Raw genomic sequence first — 16,421 nt, 5'->3', positions numbered from 1 at the left:
CAAGAACAAAATGGGGCGTAAGATAATTAAGAATGTGCGTGACCGTGATTTATTTTTCATGTAGGAAATGAATAGGATAGAGTAGTTGGCATTGGGGGTGATGAAGAGACCTGCACGCGATTAGGATATTGGGAGGTACGAAGTTGATGACGACGGCGATGCCTTGACATTGGTACGGGCAAGAGGAAGGCTCAGGTAGGTGTTTTGGATAATTTGTTCCCTCAATTTGACAATATTTTGGCGGAGCTTTAGTTTGGTATGCTAGACAACAACAAATGAATAAATCAAGAACAAAAAACCGTGTCAATCCAACACACCGCAATAAGATCTTTCATCCGCCTCCGAAAGTTCGCCTCGAAAGTAATATGGAAGCCATCGTATGAAGAGCTGAAAGCGACACGTCTCTGAAGGAAAAATTGGATAGAATTGGTATTAGATGGATTAGGGCTGGACTGGCTGCGGCGAACTCACTGAACTGTGCGTGGTGCGTGCAAAAATCTTCTTGAACCGACGCATGTTCTCCCTGTTCTGAAACGAAAAAAAACAATAAAAACAAAGAACGAAAAGAACGAGAGAAGAAACACGCGACAAAAGAAACCAGGCGAAAATACGAAATATTACTCACCACAGCCACCAATGGTGTAGACGGACCCGACCACGGAACCTGGGTGTAGTAGCGCGACGGAAACGAAAGGTTCGACGAGATCATCCATACATGGCGCCCATGTTCAGCATGTTCACGACTAACTTGCTCTATCGAAGGAAAAACACGCCCGGTGGGGGACATGTCCGACCTTGAAGCCGTCGCTGTATTGCAGCAGGGAGCAAGATCCGTACAAAGAGAAGGAAAAAGACAACGGCAAACGCGAGGAGGGTGTATAAAAAGAGCGAGGTTGATATAAGGGAGAAAATGATGAAATGAATTGTGGGGGTTGAAACGTTGATGGCCGAGAGCTAGCGTATGAATTGGGGAGAATGGGAGGGGCAAGAAGGCCTTGGAACGTTGCGGGGAGGAAACGAAAAAAAAAGAGTAAAGTGCAAAAAAAGAGACGACTGGATGAAGTCCCTTTTCAGGTCAGCAAATTCGAACTGCGCTCAATTCTCGGGAAGAATCTCCAAAATGGGGCAGCCACGGACGGGGAATTTCCAAATATCGACATGCTGGAGTTTGGGATCCCAGGTTGAGTGACGAGGATAGCTTTGCAGCATGGCGACATGGTTGACGGCCAGTCGGGGAGTGGGCAGAAAAGCGTAGAGTGTGATAGTGGTGCGTGTAGGGCTCATTTATTATTGGCAGCTGATACAACCATTTTGGCAGTAGACTTATTATCGCCCTTGGCCATTTCATGTACGACGGTCAACCACATCGTCGATTCCTAAAAACACTGTTAAACCTCATCTCACTTCATCGAAGAAACCAATGCAACACATACCCTCTTTCAATTTCACCCTTTTTCGATTATGCTGCGTAGACGAATGAAGGCCAACGCCCCATCGCCCTCTTTCAGTCGTCCAGGGACATCCAACGCCTGACAAATAACACTCGGCTCTGAGAAAACAGGCTAATGTTTCTTGACCACGAGATGGGCAAAAGGGTCATGCAAGAAACTTGATATAGAGAGGAGATACTTTGTCCTTCAGAGTTCAACCTTGCTGCTGGCCCCATCGACGCTGTGCAACCCTTCCAACTATGGGACAAAACCGCCGCGGTTCCGGTCGCAGAATTCTCGTCATGATCATCCCACAAGACCAGGAGATCTATATCCACGTTTGAGGATGCTATATTTCTATTATTTCCCGCCCTCTTCCCTCTATCGCGCCCAGACTGTCCAGTGTTGGGAGTACCTTCACGCTCGTGACATACGTCACTGTCACGTATCTTGGTGTACATTTTCGCGACTGGAGGTCTTCATACGTGGGTGACAGGAAGAAACACCTGTCGGAATCAACAATGGCATGGAATTACGCGTCGTCCGAATATATGAAGCGTATTATCACAGAGCTCATGGATTTTCATCGAAAAGATTGGTTTACGTCGTGACGTTGTCACGGTCACGGTCACGGCGGATGGGAGAGAAATGGGATATCTGCAAATATTGGGGCAAAAGACGCGGGAGAGAGCTATTACTGCTCGGGAAAACATCGATGGGCATTACCCATTTTTTCTGGCTGAGATGTCGACATGAAACCCGACTATCCTGGTCTCAGAAAGTTCCGGACCACCAGAAAAGCCAGAAAACCAAGAAGAAATGAGCTGATGCCACGCCAGAACCATGAACCAGACCAGTTAACAGAGCATTTGATGATAGCGAAAGATCTGTCGATCGACGGGAGCAAGGCGCAAACCGGGATACTGGACGGCAAGGCAATTCCAGAAAAGGGCCACCCAAACCTGAATTTGGGAATCGTCCTTCCGACAACGTATGGTATCTAAACTCTGATGTCGACTATTCATATCCTATTAAATTGTTCAGAGGCAAAAGAATGTAATGTCGATGCCCAACATACTTTCATATATCCTTGTTGCCTTTTGTGACCCATCCAATCCTCCAATTCTCAAACCTTCAAGATACTCTGGCGACAAGAAGACCATGAGGAAACGAAGACCTGTTCTGCTATCTTCATGTATCAGAAACCTCCTTTGAAAGGAACGAACAACGCTGTCGAAGATAGAGATACCATGGCGTAGAATCCAGGAGTGTTTGCATGTTCGACAAAACGTCAAGACCCGCCAGCTCTTGAACATATTGAATTTTGGGCCGAGTTGAGGCGACGAGACACATAATGTTCAACACATCGTGAAGGACCGCCTGCTTTTGTATACATTAATTCGGTCGACGCTTGAAACAAGGAGATACGCACAGTATAGTCAACACAAAATACAGAAATCCATCTGCACACCTCCATTCCAACTTTTCCTGTTGCTCTACTCCCTCCATCCTGCATTATTTCTCCAGACATTCATGGCCATCAAGGTACGAAGATATGTGTATGAAATCAGGGTGAGTTTGTGAAGAGAAGTGAGTCGCCGGTGTGACTTTTACTGACGGCTGGCGTCCTTTCAAGTTCCTTGGAGTGTCTCGTATGATCCATCCAATCCTCAAGCTCTTCAACAAGGCCGCGAAGAAACGAAACCCTATACTGATATCTTTGTATCTCAGCAGCGTTGTTTGCAAGGCGGCCAGTTGGTGTTGTGGGTCTTAAAAAAGGGAGTGAAAAATATCAACGGCGAAGATATCGATGCCACCGTGTAGACTCAAGCGCAAAGTCAAGATCCGCCAGCTTTTGAAGGGATTGAATGTCGTTGATGCTTCAAACAAGGAGACACATACCGTTTAGCCAACATAGACTATCGAGAACCTGCTTGCACTTTGTACACTTCCTTTTCATCTTTTCCGGTTCCCCGTTTACTTCATCCCACTTCCTTTCCCCAAACATTCGCCTCCATTGAAGAAGAAAGAAGCGTATGGAATCAAGCCAATATTCGAAGAAATTTGGGCCGCCGGTATGTTTTCATTCGACGTCTGCGAGCATTGCTGAAATTAGCTATTTTGCGCTTTCCTGTTAAGAGATATTCAATTGCTTAGTGGGAATCGTGTACCGTCGAATGATTCAAAAAAAGTGGAAAGGTTTTGGAGAGAGAGTTCAACGTTTGGAAGACCTCCGTTGGCGGCGATCGAAATTGGTCATGCCCCTTTTCCGCATGACATTCGCTAATTTTTCATAACTCTCTCGTTTGCAATACCAGATATTCTTACAGTCAGCCTCAAGATTCACCTTTTGGTACATACATTGGACCCAAAATCGCTGTTTTGGAGTTCGAACAAATACTTTTGCCGGAATCGGTCCTCATTATATGGCATAGTCATAGACGCCTCTCTTATGGCAGCCCATCTCGAATATCCAACACAACCATTCAGAACGATATTCAACCATACAACTTTATCTTTAAATCGTTAGCTAAGACATATCATTGATGGAATGAAGCAAGATCGGTATACATTCATGATTATTCATGTGGATTGCACAAGTTAACCCTGCCTCAAAAATTGGAGTGCAATGTAAGCACTTATCGTCTGTATCACACGGAGAAAAGGAAGGTTATGTATGTATCCGTTACTGACAAAAAGGTATGACTCGAAACGGAACACATCAAGCACTGTTACCGAGATTTACCGTCTACCCATGGATGCCACCTCGAAGAAGACACAAGCAAAATTATGCATGTATATATTGCTCCTGGGTCAAAAAACTATAAAAGCCAACCAACACTAAGAGACTCTTATCATCCCCCCAGTCCTTGATCAGAGAGAAGATATCAATACACTTATATATAAAATGGCCCTGACATTCATCAACGCATCCTGTCATTGCAATCTTAACGCCTTCAAGGTTCCGTTCGCAACTTCAAAGCTCCCCATCGCAAGTGAACTCTGCCATTGCAACATATGCCGACACTCAACCGGAACAATGGCCGTACATACTGTCCCAATAGATGGTGCACCTTTGTCCGCCGAGAGCAAGCCTGGAGAATTGATGTTGGTCGTTGCTGACCTGTCAAAATTGAAGACATACACAGCGCAGGACAAGATTACACGTTATTTCTGTTCGGTGTGCTTCACGCACCTCTTCCATGAAATTAAAGAGGCTACCTCAGGAAATACTCTATGGGCCGTGTATACTGGAACCCTGGAGCGCGTTGAAGGCATTGTAAATGTCGGCCACCATACGTTTGTAGCAGAAACTGGGGATGGAGGACTCGCAGACCACTATCTCGCATCCTTGGGAAAGAAACTTCCGAGGTACGCACAGGAAGCCGGTACTGAGGAGGTTGTCCATAACTGGAGGTCCGACACTATCCTCAAGAAAGAAAGCAACACCAATGGAGTCATCGCGCATTGTCATTGCAAGAACGTTACCGTTCATCTTGTGCCGTTGAGCAAGGAAGACGCGCAGGACCCCAGTAAGTGGTGGGCCGTTCCTCCAAGGAACCCTGAAGACCCATCTTCGCATGTACGGTTCATGTGTGGCCACTGCTTCTGTTCCAGCTGCAGGCGTTCGAATGGGGCCCATATTTCGACATATATCCTCCTCCCCATGGGAAACGTCGAAGTCCTTGATAAAATCACAAACGAGTTCGTCCCAATCTCTTTGAGAGAAAGCATCCCCAGCACATCTATAGGGTTAAAGAGATACGAGAGCTCCCCTCTGGTATTCCGTGAATACTGCGAAAAATGCGGTGCGAATGTTTTGTATTGGACCATCGATCCCAAAAGAAATCACATACCCCCGCCGACAGACGGTAAACCGAGTATCATTAACATTGCCGTGGGTTTGATTGACCAAGAAGACAACGGTGCCAGGGCTGAGGATTGGGTCTACTGGGCTGAGTACGTAGTGCGTCCTGAGGAAGCCATAGACAAGGCAGGAATGGAGGCGGTAAAAGAAGGCGTATTGGCAAGCACCAAATCTGCGTCCATCGTTATGTAGATTTACGCAGATCTCTCTTTTTTTCTGTTCCCTCGTCGTGTAAAACTCGTCAAGCGAACAATGTGGAAGTTAGGAGCTAAACAATATTGAAATCAGCCGTGATTTTGTTTGTTTGTGTCGGTAGTCGTCGCTATTTTTGCCGAAAAACCACGGTGGTCATCCTTCCCTGATAAACTTCCATCATGCACACGGTGTCAGGAGTTCAAGAAGCAAGTTCAACGTTCAGTTCCGAATTTTCAACTCAAGAGCGAGGACAACAACCGAAAAATTTCCAGAACTTTCGAATAATTGCTATCCTCAGTCGACGACCTATCCGACGAGCTCCGGGTGGTGAATGCCATTAACAAACCACCAACCACAGGACAGTCAGCTATCAACAAGAATTTGTGGATTGACTCTCGGAGCTCGAACAAAGTAGAAGGGCGGCGATGGTACGTCAGAGCATCCAGAATCGCATTCTGGCTTTAGAAATCTACTAAACTCTGTTTCAACATATCCATAGACCCGACCGAAATCGCCATTTATCACAGCCATGATAAAAGTCTGGCCTGCTTGATATTGGTGTTTTCACGATGCGATGGTTACCCTACGGCCTTGTAAAGGAGTTAAAATAACCCGCCCAGATCAAGTCGAAGGCCAAAGTCTGGACTCCACCAACTTGTACGATGCGACCCGGAGCCGATATCAAAACGATTAGCCTTAGCTTGGTGGTCGACGGACTTGGAGATAAAGTTCTATAAAAGCGCTCGAGGCGGCGGCAACGACCCTCAACATCACCATAACCGCTGTACAACTCCACTCACTACATCATCGTTCGTAAAGCAGTGGAACCCGCATTTGATTTAAATAATCTCTGTTGAAGGATCTACCTGCCAGAATATCTCGACTCGACACTACAATTTGTACGTTTCAATATATCAATCTCTCGCAGCATGCTAACACCATTTCAGTTTGGTCATGGCATTAACCTACGTCAATGCATCATGTCATTGCGGGCTGAACGCCTTTCGCGTGGCATTCAAAACAGAATCACTTCCCATTACCGACGATTTTTGCCATTGCACAACTTGCCGCCATGTCTCCGGACAGTTAGCCATACATCAAACCTCGATTTTCGGGCCGCCTCTTGCGCGCGAGCCATCTCGTCGACAAAGTCGCAGCCAAAGCGCGAGCAGAAGCGTTAGTAGACAGCGATCCGACGAAGGCCTTCCACAACTCAATGGATCCGCTAATGGAAATGGAAACACTACCCCTGCCCTACTTTCTCCACCGACCATCGAGATCACGAGCGCACCGGATGTCCCATACGACCTTTCTGATCTAACGAAATACGAGACGTACTCACCGAATGTCACGCTCTACTTTTGCAGTTCATGTTCTGCCCTTCTGTTCTGGGTTCCTCATCGACCTTTTGAGAAGGAAGAGCACTGGACCGTCTCTGTCGGGGCTTTGGAAAGGACTGAAGGGATCATCAATCTTGGATATCACATTTGGGTTGGCGATACCGTGGATGGCGGATTGGCTCACCATCTTCGCACTGTGGACGGCAAACAATTGACGCTCTTCAAGGAGGGACCTGGAAGCGAGAAATTGCCCACCGGTTGGACTGCATCTGAGCAGCCAGAGCAGCCAGGCTCTGAAGACGACGACGTCCTACACGCACATTGTCACTGCGGGACAATCAAATTCGACATCACTCGACCAACAGAAGCTTCTACCTTGCCCTCGGCTCCGTACCCAGACCTTCTCTACTCACACAGCACATCCCACTTGTCCAAAATATCGAATCCTCAAGACGAGAAGTGGTGGTTGCGCCCTGTGGACACACCGACGCCTACGAAGTACCTTGCCGGGCATTGCATGTGCAACACCTGCAGGCTCACCAGTGGATTCGAGATCCAGTCATGGGCGTTTATTCCCCTCGCCAACATTGTATCTCCAGATACCTGTATACCGTTGTCTTTAGCTGAGGAAGATAGAAGGCCGGTTGGGCTGAAGCAATACATCGCGAGCACGGGAAAATATCGCGAGTCCTGTGGGAAGTGTGGGGCGACCGTTTTCTCATGGCAAATTGATACTCCAGACCTGGTGTCGGTGTCGGTTGGTTTGCTGGACGACAAGAACGGTGCAAGGGCAGAGGATTGGCTGGATTGGCATACGAAGCGGGTCAGCTTTAAAGAGAAAGCGGTTAGCCAGTCAATTGCGAAAGGCTTGGAGGACAGTATGACAACAATTTAAGCGTATTTTGTGATTCTAAGCTTGGTTTTTCAAAATTTTCTTTGGAGTGTATTCAGGAACGGTTTCTATTCTGGTTGCTCAATTGTCAATCAAGTAAATAAATTGTGCACCGGATTTGGTATCGAATTTACCAAATATGACTTTCCCATTCGACCTTTGGAAAGGAATCTTGGAATTTACAGTTTTAAAAGGCCTCTCAAAACATCAAGTCCGCTTTATGTGTTACAAATATTCAATTATCCAATTTCTATCTGCTCCTTGAGTATTGTCTTCAAATCATGGAGTTGACCTAATACAGAGAATGCTAGTCTCGGCGGAGAATATATTGAATTCTGTACTTCAACCAAATAAAGAGGCGAGCATCCTGCGAGTGAGGGTATGTATAGCATTAAACCCACTCTTAAGATTGGCTGGTTCCCGGTAAAAGGATCCAACGGTAGTTTTCGAAAACGATGAGTGCTTCTCATTCATTTCCTGTTGTATCTGCAGAGGAGCACCGGGGGTATATTTTGCAACTGCCATGGCGACAATTTCCCTGGCGGTACGATTCTCCTTTACAAATGTCGCCCCCTCTTTGATTATTGACCCATAGAACTCCTCTAGATCCCGCAGTTTCCAAGTGATAGAGGCCTCGTCTTTTATTGTGTCCCATCTTGTCGTGGCAACGACCACCCTACAAAGGGACTTGACTCCACATAACGCCTTCAGAATCAGCAGAGACTGTCGGTCTTCGTGATGCAAAGTGTCATGGGCCAGGTTGTGAAGATAGATGATACCACCGAGTACAGCACTATCCTGAGTACGGTAACTTAGGAGAAATTAAGTGAGCTCGGTAACGCAAGATTTCATATCATGACAATGAACTAGCACATACACTTCTTTGAACCAATTTGCCACCTTTTCGACATGAAGTCCTTCGTTTTCTCTTGAATCAAGACCGTCGATCAACCCCGGGGTATCAACAAGAACTACACGCCTCCCTTCTGAGGTGCGCCCCAGCTCAGCCAGCCTAACGTCGACGGTGCATCTACGCAACGTGTGTTGCACGTCCATGAGCTGCTCAGATTTGATACCTTGTCCATACTCTTCTCGCAGAACAGCGTTGATGAACTGGTGGGACACAGTTGCGATTAGTCGTGTTACTGTGTACCGTTGCAAGTCAGGATTACACACTTCACTTTTTCCAACCCCAGACCGACCGATGACGCTATATTTCTCCATGAGAATAAGTAGACTTTGAGCAGTTTTGCAACCTTACTCACGGAATCAGGATGTCGACATTTTCTGGGTATTTTTCCAGTGCCTTTCGGAAGGGATCTTCCGCGCGAGGATTGAGTGCCGATGTGTCCATGCTTGATGCTTCGTCACTAACACTGTCGTAGCATGTAGAGGTGTTCAAGTAGTTGGCAGAAATCTTCAACGAGGTCTTTATAATTTAATGGTCCCTCCGAGGGGTAGCTTCGAGGGCGAAGTGTGGCAAAAGGTACACGTAAGTGACATCGTGCTCCACCTCATGCCGCTAGCATCCTGAATAGTTGCAGTACGTCGTGTGATTTCAACTTCGGGGAAGTATAGCCTTGAGGTCACTGAACACACATTTAAAACAGGAGTGATCTATTCGTGAACATCATGGTCGTAAGTCTAGTATATTTGCATTAAGAATCTAAAGCGTAAGGTATAGTTTATGTTGATACATCAAATAGCATGAAGTAAGTCGTACGATATAACACAAAATGGATTTGTTCATTCAAGTTCGTTATCGTTAGTTGCATTTGGCTGTGCGGTTCTTGAAGCTACCGAATTGCCAACTATAACAATCCTACAGAGCGAGATCAGAAGCAACAACAAAAGAGAGTAGCGTGGGACCCACTGTACAAACACCATCAACACCCTCTACGTCTATAGCAGGCCTCGCCAAAGGAACCTCTCTGTACACCTTCCCATCATCATCCGCCGGCTCTTCGCCCTGCCGTTTCTTCCACCCCCAGCGCAAGGCAGATAGCCAGCCACTTGGCGCAGCTTCTTTCTCCCCGTTAAATTCGGGTTTCCATTCCGCGTCGTCGCTCAAGAGCTTGTCGATGACCAGTTTGATCCCGTGGTTCCGGATGTCGACTGACCAGTTGAGTTTCTGCACGGTGTCGTACAGGATGACTTGGCCGACGTGACACCGCGTCTCGAGGGCAAACCCGCCAATGGCACAGAGGGATGTGACGCCCGTGCAAGCACCCATTGGAATGGGGTCAGCGTTGTTGTATACATGGGTGATGTGATGCGTTGTCGGCTGGTTCATAGAAAGTCAGTCATGGATGTTTTAAATGGAGGGTATGGACGCACCGGACGGGGAAGATGGAGTCTCTGGGATGCTAATCGTTCAGCCGGTGCTTCAAAGGCTACGACTGGTGCACCAAACGTCGTTCCCATCAGAGCAGCCAAACCTCCTCCCAGCGAGTGCCCAGTCAACCAAATGTTCGCGTTTGGATACATGTATGTAACATTGTTATAGAGGTTCTGTGGAAAAATTTAGCGCCACGTAGGAAAAGCAGAATAGCCACGCACCAATCCAACAGAATAGAATAAACCCTCTTCTTTCATCGCATCCTCCACACAATCCGTATCGCACCGATAACCACCATCGTAACAATCGCAGACCGTCGACCACGTGGGACCCACACGCGCGCAGCAGCAGGAGAACAGAAGGTTATCGTTCTTCTTGTCCTTCCCCACAGTGGGACCACCACCACCGACCATCCACCCCGCCGACGTGCCCTTGATCGCAATAACGACGGTCGAGTTGTCCGTCGACACGAAGACGTGCCCGCGCATGCCGTCCGCCTGCGGCTCCCATCCATACGGCGTCGATCCCCACTCGTGCGAGATGTCGTACCAGTCTGAAGCCGTGCTGTTGTCGGCTGCGTAGGTATTGAAGGCCATGCTGCCTAGCTGAAGCAGGGTGCTGCGCTTTGTGATGTCTGGGGCGGGTATGTCCCAGTCCTGCCACCCCATCGTTTGTACACCATCTAACGCAGTGAATGTGTGTGGTCTCGGAATCTTAGCATTAAGAGTAGGTACCGAGAACTGCGTCTCAGAATCCGAGAACGAGACCCCAGGTTTGAAATCCGAGAATATAATCCTTGATGTGTTAGTTACAGCGTGCTGGTGGCGAAGCTGGAAGATGATTGGGGTATTATTCCGTTCTGTAGGTGTCGTATACCACAGAAAGTTTAATACCAAGCTTTGAAGTGTACCTGGAAGCCCAAAAAGCATAAGAAACGCAGGAAAAGTAAGGAACAGGAAGGGAAGTGAGGTCTCCAGAAGTGGCCGGGTGTTGGGGCCCGGATTTAGATCTCCGACTGAAACGAGATGCAATGTAACGTGATCAGAAGGGAGTGACAATGTGACATATTTTAGCTATCACGTGACTCTACACCTCGACTCATTATTTTCATTTTAAATTTCACCAACCTCGTCCTCATTTCCAACTTTTCAGGTCTCCACCCGTTTGAAAATATAGCTTACGGGACACGGTTGGCCTCTGGTTGACCGCTGTGTATTTTCCATGATCTCGTTGTGTTCTGGAGTTATACCAACTTCTGTTTACGGAAAAAAACCAGATACCAATTAAACTAGCGGTACGCTGTCAATCTTTTTTCCTATGTCATGGTATTGTTAACGACATGGATTCTAGATGTTACGCTCTTTAAATGCCTCAAGTCAACTTTCGTTAACGCAATGCATTCGACCAGAGCGATGGATAGGTGTATCTACCCTCATCTTTCGTCGATACCGCTCTGGCGGTCATTCCAAACGCAAACCCCAAATTAACCATGCTAAAGGACGCCCATCCATGGATTTACGGCTAGACCACATGTCACCCAGATTTGAACCTCCACAACATCCCTGGCGAGCTTCACATCACTCTGAATTTCGAGGAAACCACCGTGACGGTTTTGGCCATGTCACCAAACCAGCGGTAATCCCAGTCATCTCGAAGGCAGACGAGCTGCCGTATTTCCACGACAACGTCGCTTCGTGGACCGAAAACTCAAAGACGCAGGAGCGCCTGGCGCTTTTCGGTATCCCAGGCCGGGATGCACGAAAGTTGCTCGACACCTTTGTCGACGATGTCGAGGCGGGGTTTCTTTCTGGTCCCAAAGAGTACATTCACTACGGCCTTGAACGGTTCAGCCATCAACAAGACGATAAAAGCATAGATGTGATCTATAGCACTATCTTCTTCTCTTGGGCGTCGCGGCCAGAAAATCTCAAGCGCTTGGAGACACAGTTTGGCGTACAGACAAGCACACTTGACAGGATCGCATCTCTCACGAAGGCGACGAATCGAGAGTTTCTAGGGGACGAGTTCCCGCAGGCGCGCACCTTTCGGCGCAAGTTTATCATGCATGTCGGGCCGACGAACAGTGGAAAGACCCATCATGCTTTGCGAGCGTTGGCAGCTGCCCACTTTGGAGTGTACGCTGGACCTTTACGCCTGCTTGCGCACGAAATCTGGCATCGTTTGAACACCGGACAGATTGTACCCTTGGGTGTCGAAGTGGACCCAAACGATAAGGCGGCGTATGGTCCGAAACCAGAATATATCAGGTCTTGCAACATGATCACGGGCGAGGAGCAAAAGATGGTGGAAGGTGCGACATTGCTCAGTTGTACCGTTGAAATGCTCTCGTATGCGACCAAGTACGACGTTGCTGTCATCGATGAAATTCAGATGATTGGCGATGACATCCGTGGGGGTGGATGGACGAGTGCCGTGCTCGGTTTGGTTGCGAAGGAAATCCATCTTTGTGGTGAAGAAACCGCGATTCCTGTTGTTCAAAATCTTCTCGAGCACACGGGAGATGAACTCATCGTAAAGCGGTATGAGCGTCTCACGCCTCTGACCGTCGAAAATAAAAGTCTCCAAGGCGATGTCACTAACGTCCGGAAGGGTGATTGTATCGTTACATTCAGCCGACGGAGCATCTTCGATTTGAAAAAAACTGTTGAAAATCGGACGGGTCTTAAATGTGCAGTCGTCTATGGTCGTTTGCCCCCTGAAGTTCGTAGCGAGCAGGCATCATTATTCAACGATCCCGACTCTGGATTCGACGTTATGATCGGGAGCGACGCCATTGGGATGGGTCTCAACTTGTATGTGCTCAGTCTTGTCATTCCTTCGGTTCCCTTGTTAATTCTTTAATTTAGGAAGATTAAGCGTGTGATATTCGAGGCACTATCTAAAAGGCAAGGAGGTGCTACGATTTCGCTTCCAGTTTCCAGCATAAAGCAAATTGCTGGACGTGCCGGACGATATGGGTTACATGACTCTGATTCGGGGGGGACAACGACTACTTTGTTTGATGGAGACTTACGTCGTCTTCGCAAGACCCTTCCGATGCCGTATCAGCCTCTTTCCTTTGCCCGCATTGGCATACACGCGCTGATCGTTGCAAAGGCTCTAGCCATTCTGCCTCCTGGGACGACCGTCCGCACCGCCGTCAGCGCATCCGAGTACATCGGCCGCATCCCAACTCATGTCCGATACATGGAGTTCAGTCAAACCGATCAAGCATACGACTTCATCGACAAGGAGTGGCCGCAGATGAGCATTGAGGATAAGGTGCAAGTTTTGTATGCCCCGATCCCTTGGAGGGACATCCACACAACCAGAATTATTAAGCGGCTGTTACGGGCACACCAGGAGAAATTTTCAGTCACGCTTCAAGATATCAACGACAGCGAGCCTTTTATGGACACAATGGAGAGTATTGAGCGCCATATCTCGAAATTGAATGTCAACGAACAGCCAATGACGAAGCACACGCAATCCCGCGCGAAATTCAAGGCGTCGCTGGACAAGCTGAATTTCCTGGAGTCGTTCCACAAAATTCTTGTATTTTATTCCTGGATGAGCCTCCGAAACTCTGTGGTCTATGCTGACAGTTCGGTTGAGACTGTCAAGGAACGTTTGGAAGATGTGCTTAACTGGGTGCTGGTGGATATGTCGAGGGATGGAACTTCGTCTGCGACAGAGCTCGAGGACGTTCGTCCGGCGCTTATTACTCCTGAGTTGTTGCCCGAGACAAACTTGCAGCACGCCCAATGCGCTGTTTAACATTCTCCAGCCTTCCCTCACTTAATGACCCAATCTAAACCCCCACATATTGATGATATCATTGCTCCGTTATTATATGCTAAAGTATAATTATCATAATTATGATATAGATACCATCCGTGTACATAGATTTAGAAAAGAAAGGAAAACACTTGTAAAACAATCCTCTCTGTTCGCCACTGGAAGTCAATAACGTTACATTTGTGTTCTGGATAGAACCTGAGCTTTGAAAGCCCTCCTTTGAAAGATCTACCTTGCCCATTCTTTCACTTTTATCATTACTGATAATTCTTTTGACGAAAATACCAAGAAAATATATAACAATGATTTTCACCAGCCTGATCCTGGAATGACCCTGAAGTACCCGGTAAATTTGAGAGCAGCATAGTAATTTGATAGTAATACTCGGTACGATTTTGCTGTAACCTAAATTCAAACACCTTGGGCTGACCTTGGGTAGAATCAGATGAGGCCACTCTGGTCATTTCTAGAACTTTTTAAGAATAGGTGAGCAGCTGGCATTGTATATCTTGAATTGGCTCTTCCACTTTACCCCCGGTTATGGGGAACACAAGGCAAAGCTTGTTATTTACTCTTGAATTCAACTGTCATCTGTAGAAGTACCTAGGCCAGACCTAGTTAGTAGTTGATGTATCCGCTTTTATAAACGTCACCAAATCGAGGCCGGAGCTTGAATCCTGTACTTTATAAGATGAATCTCCAAGACACGCCCAATTCAGCCTGCCTTCTTCTTGAAGCATAAGGTCTCGCATTTTCTCTGCATTTTTTTCCACAGCAGCTCCTCGAATTTGGAGAGTTTTTGTTGGCTATACGATGCCGTGCGCCCAAGTCCCTGTCGAGATCTGGCAAACCATTTTTCTACTTCTTTCTCAAACCGAGACTACCCCTGAATTCGATGAAGATGAATTCAACTGTTGGGGTAGAAAGCCACAGACATCCTCTCGGCAACCATTAATACTACCTCGGACACCTTCTCTCCTTTCTCAGGTTTGTCATCAATGGCGAGAATATGCATACGGAATGCCCTTCCTGTGGGACACGCTCTTCGTTAAGACGCCACGGTACATCTCAGAATACAACATTGCTCAGTATCAAGGCATTTGCGAGCTTGCACAACGGCGACTCACCCTCGCTCGTTCTATTTCTCTGACAGTTGGCCTCGACGCAAAGGACGACACCCAATTTGCGAGCATGATCATCCAAACGTTGCTCCCTTTCTCTCTGCAGTGGGAGAAGGTTCACATATACGCTCCACCTATATCTCTTGAACAGCTAGACAATTTGCATGCATGCGACATTCCGCGCCTTGTCTCCTTGAAGACAGTCTCGCCCATGTATGTTCCTGGAAGGATCATTCCTCACAAATCCACAGAAATCCCTCTAACCGACCGCATTTCGACTATTACGAGACTATGTACCTCATTTCCCCCATCCGCTGATTCCCCAGTTTTTACCTTTCTCGAGGAACTTCATATTCAACAGATCCGATCAGAAACGCTTAGCTCGATGCTCTCACTCCTTTCCTCGTGCCTCCGCTTGAGGACACTTTCAATCAGCGGCTTCGGGCTGACAATGACGCAGGCAGGTAGCCATCTACCCCCTGACTCACTGCTCACAATACCGACGTTAGAGGTATTGAATCTCGAGCACCCTGTCGGGCGAGAATCACTCCTCGATTTACTCGTCCTTCCGAATTTGAGGACACTGTTCCTGTGCGGAAAATGCAGCGGAGGAAGCAGCCAATCAATCTTGGATTGCATCAGTCACTTGAAGGTTAGAAGCAGTATCAGCTCCCTGGAACACCTTTCGATTTCCTTTGAAATGCACGGATTGACGTCACCGACTCTTGTTGACTTTCTACGCGACAATACCTCACTCATTTCTCTTTGGATAGATGACGCCTACAAGTCACTGAACGAGCCATTGGTCACATCATATCTTTTTGACGCTCTCACCCAACCCGATAATAAGGCGTCTGCGGTGGTTTGTCCTAAGCTAAAGACGCTCAGACTGACTAAATGTTCCGATTTCGAAGACTCCAAACTGATTGATTTGATGAACAGGAGGTGCCAATTGGACCGTACGAAGGAGGGCGAGGAATCTATAATGAAGCTTTATATGTCTGTAAGAAGAAAAGTGGACGCGAAGGTTCTCGAAGAGGTCCGCGAAAGGCGTACACGCGGTTATTCCATTACCCTAGACACAGCTTGAGTGTCAGGTTTTCGCCAAGAGTACGTTTAGTCGGAATGCAAAAGAGAAGAGGGTATAAATTTATAAATTGAAATGAAGGTTATGCAAAACTACGTCGAAGAGTGAGCGTCCCAACAAATCTGGACAATTATTTGTGAGACCAATCCAATCGCCACTAGTTCCAATTGTTTTATTCTGGTGTTCCAGGGACGTCCTGTGTATGTATATTTGTATCATAGTCATTGCTAGATTTGGCATCTAGTTTTATCCTTTTCAATTGTAAAATATTGTCAATGTCAGCCATTCGATCGTAGCCTACAAAATAGTCAGCCACAACTCATACAAAACTCGTCCTCCCAATTTAAAATAT

The 16,421-nt window shown here is 47.2% G+C and overlaps 6 protein-coding genes across 6 annotated transcripts; 3 read left to right on the top strand and 3 right to left on the bottom strand.

The window, feature by feature from the left end:
- Nucleotides 1-120: 120 nt before the first annotated feature.
- On the bottom strand, nucleotides 121-787 carry JR316_0002937 (uncharacterized protein; the record flags this gene model as incomplete). Its single annotated transcript, XM_047888720.1, has 4 exons — nucleotides 121-261; nucleotides 318-404; nucleotides 472-528; nucleotides 626-787. 4 exons carry the CDS (start codon nucleotides 785-787, stop codon nucleotides 121-123), a joined length of 447 nt encoding a protein of 148 aa, XP_047751094.1.
- A 3,551-nt stretch (nucleotides 788-4,338) lies between these two features.
- Nucleotides 4,339-5,490, top strand: JR316_0002936 (uncharacterized protein; the record flags this gene model as incomplete). The annotated part of the gene is made up of 1 exon (XM_047888719.1): nucleotides 4,339-5,490. One exon carries the CDS (start codon nucleotides 4,339-4,341, stop codon nucleotides 5,488-5,490), a length of 1,152 nt encoding a protein of 383 aa, XP_047751093.1.
- Nucleotides 5,491-6,447: 957 nt separating this feature from the next.
- JR316_0002935 (uncharacterized protein) lies at nucleotides 6,448-7,728 on the top strand (the record flags this gene model as incomplete). The annotated part of the gene is made up of 1 exon (XM_047888718.1): nucleotides 6,448-7,728. One exon carries the CDS (start codon nucleotides 6,448-6,450, stop codon nucleotides 7,726-7,728), a length of 1,281 nt encoding a protein of 426 aa, XP_047751092.1.
- A 339-nt stretch (nucleotides 7,729-8,067) lies between these two features.
- Nucleotides 8,068-9,079, bottom strand: JR316_0002934 (uncharacterized protein; the record flags this gene model as incomplete). Its single annotated transcript, XM_047888717.1, has 4 exons — nucleotides 8,068-8,536; nucleotides 8,603-8,838; nucleotides 8,902-8,935; nucleotides 8,991-9,079. 4 exons carry the CDS (start codon nucleotides 9,077-9,079, stop codon nucleotides 8,068-8,070), a joined length of 828 nt encoding a protein of 275 aa, XP_047751091.1.
- Nucleotides 9,080-9,490: 411 nt separating this feature from the next.
- Nucleotides 9,491-10,731, bottom strand: JR316_0002933 (Putative lipase ATG15; the record flags this gene model as incomplete). The annotated part of the gene is made up of 4 exons (XM_047888716.1): nucleotides 9,491-9,547; nucleotides 9,599-10,009; nucleotides 10,063-10,236; nucleotides 10,285-10,731. 4 exons carry the CDS (start codon nucleotides 10,729-10,731, stop codon nucleotides 9,491-9,493), a joined length of 1,089 nt encoding a protein of 362 aa, XP_047751090.1.
- Nucleotides 10,732-11,413: 682 nt separating this feature from the next.
- On the top strand, nucleotides 11,414-13,840 carry JR316_0002932 (ATP-dependent RNA helicase suv3, mitochondrial; the record flags this gene model as incomplete). Its single annotated transcript, XM_047888715.1, has 2 exons — nucleotides 11,414-12,876; nucleotides 12,931-13,840. 2 exons carry the CDS (start codon nucleotides 11,414-11,416, stop codon nucleotides 13,838-13,840), a joined length of 2,373 nt encoding a protein of 790 aa, XP_047751089.1.
- Nucleotides 13,841-16,421: the final 2,581 nt, after the last annotated feature.

This window comes from Psilocybe cubensis, chromosome 3 (genome assembly GCF_017499595.1).
Source record: "Psilocybe cubensis strain MGC-MH-2018 chromosome 3, whole genome shotgun sequence".
Lineage (NCBI taxonomy): Eukaryota > Fungi > Basidiomycota > Agaricomycetes > Agaricales > Agrocybaceae > Psilocybe > Psilocybe cubensis.
This window is presented reverse-complemented; position numbering and strand designations above follow the sequence as displayed.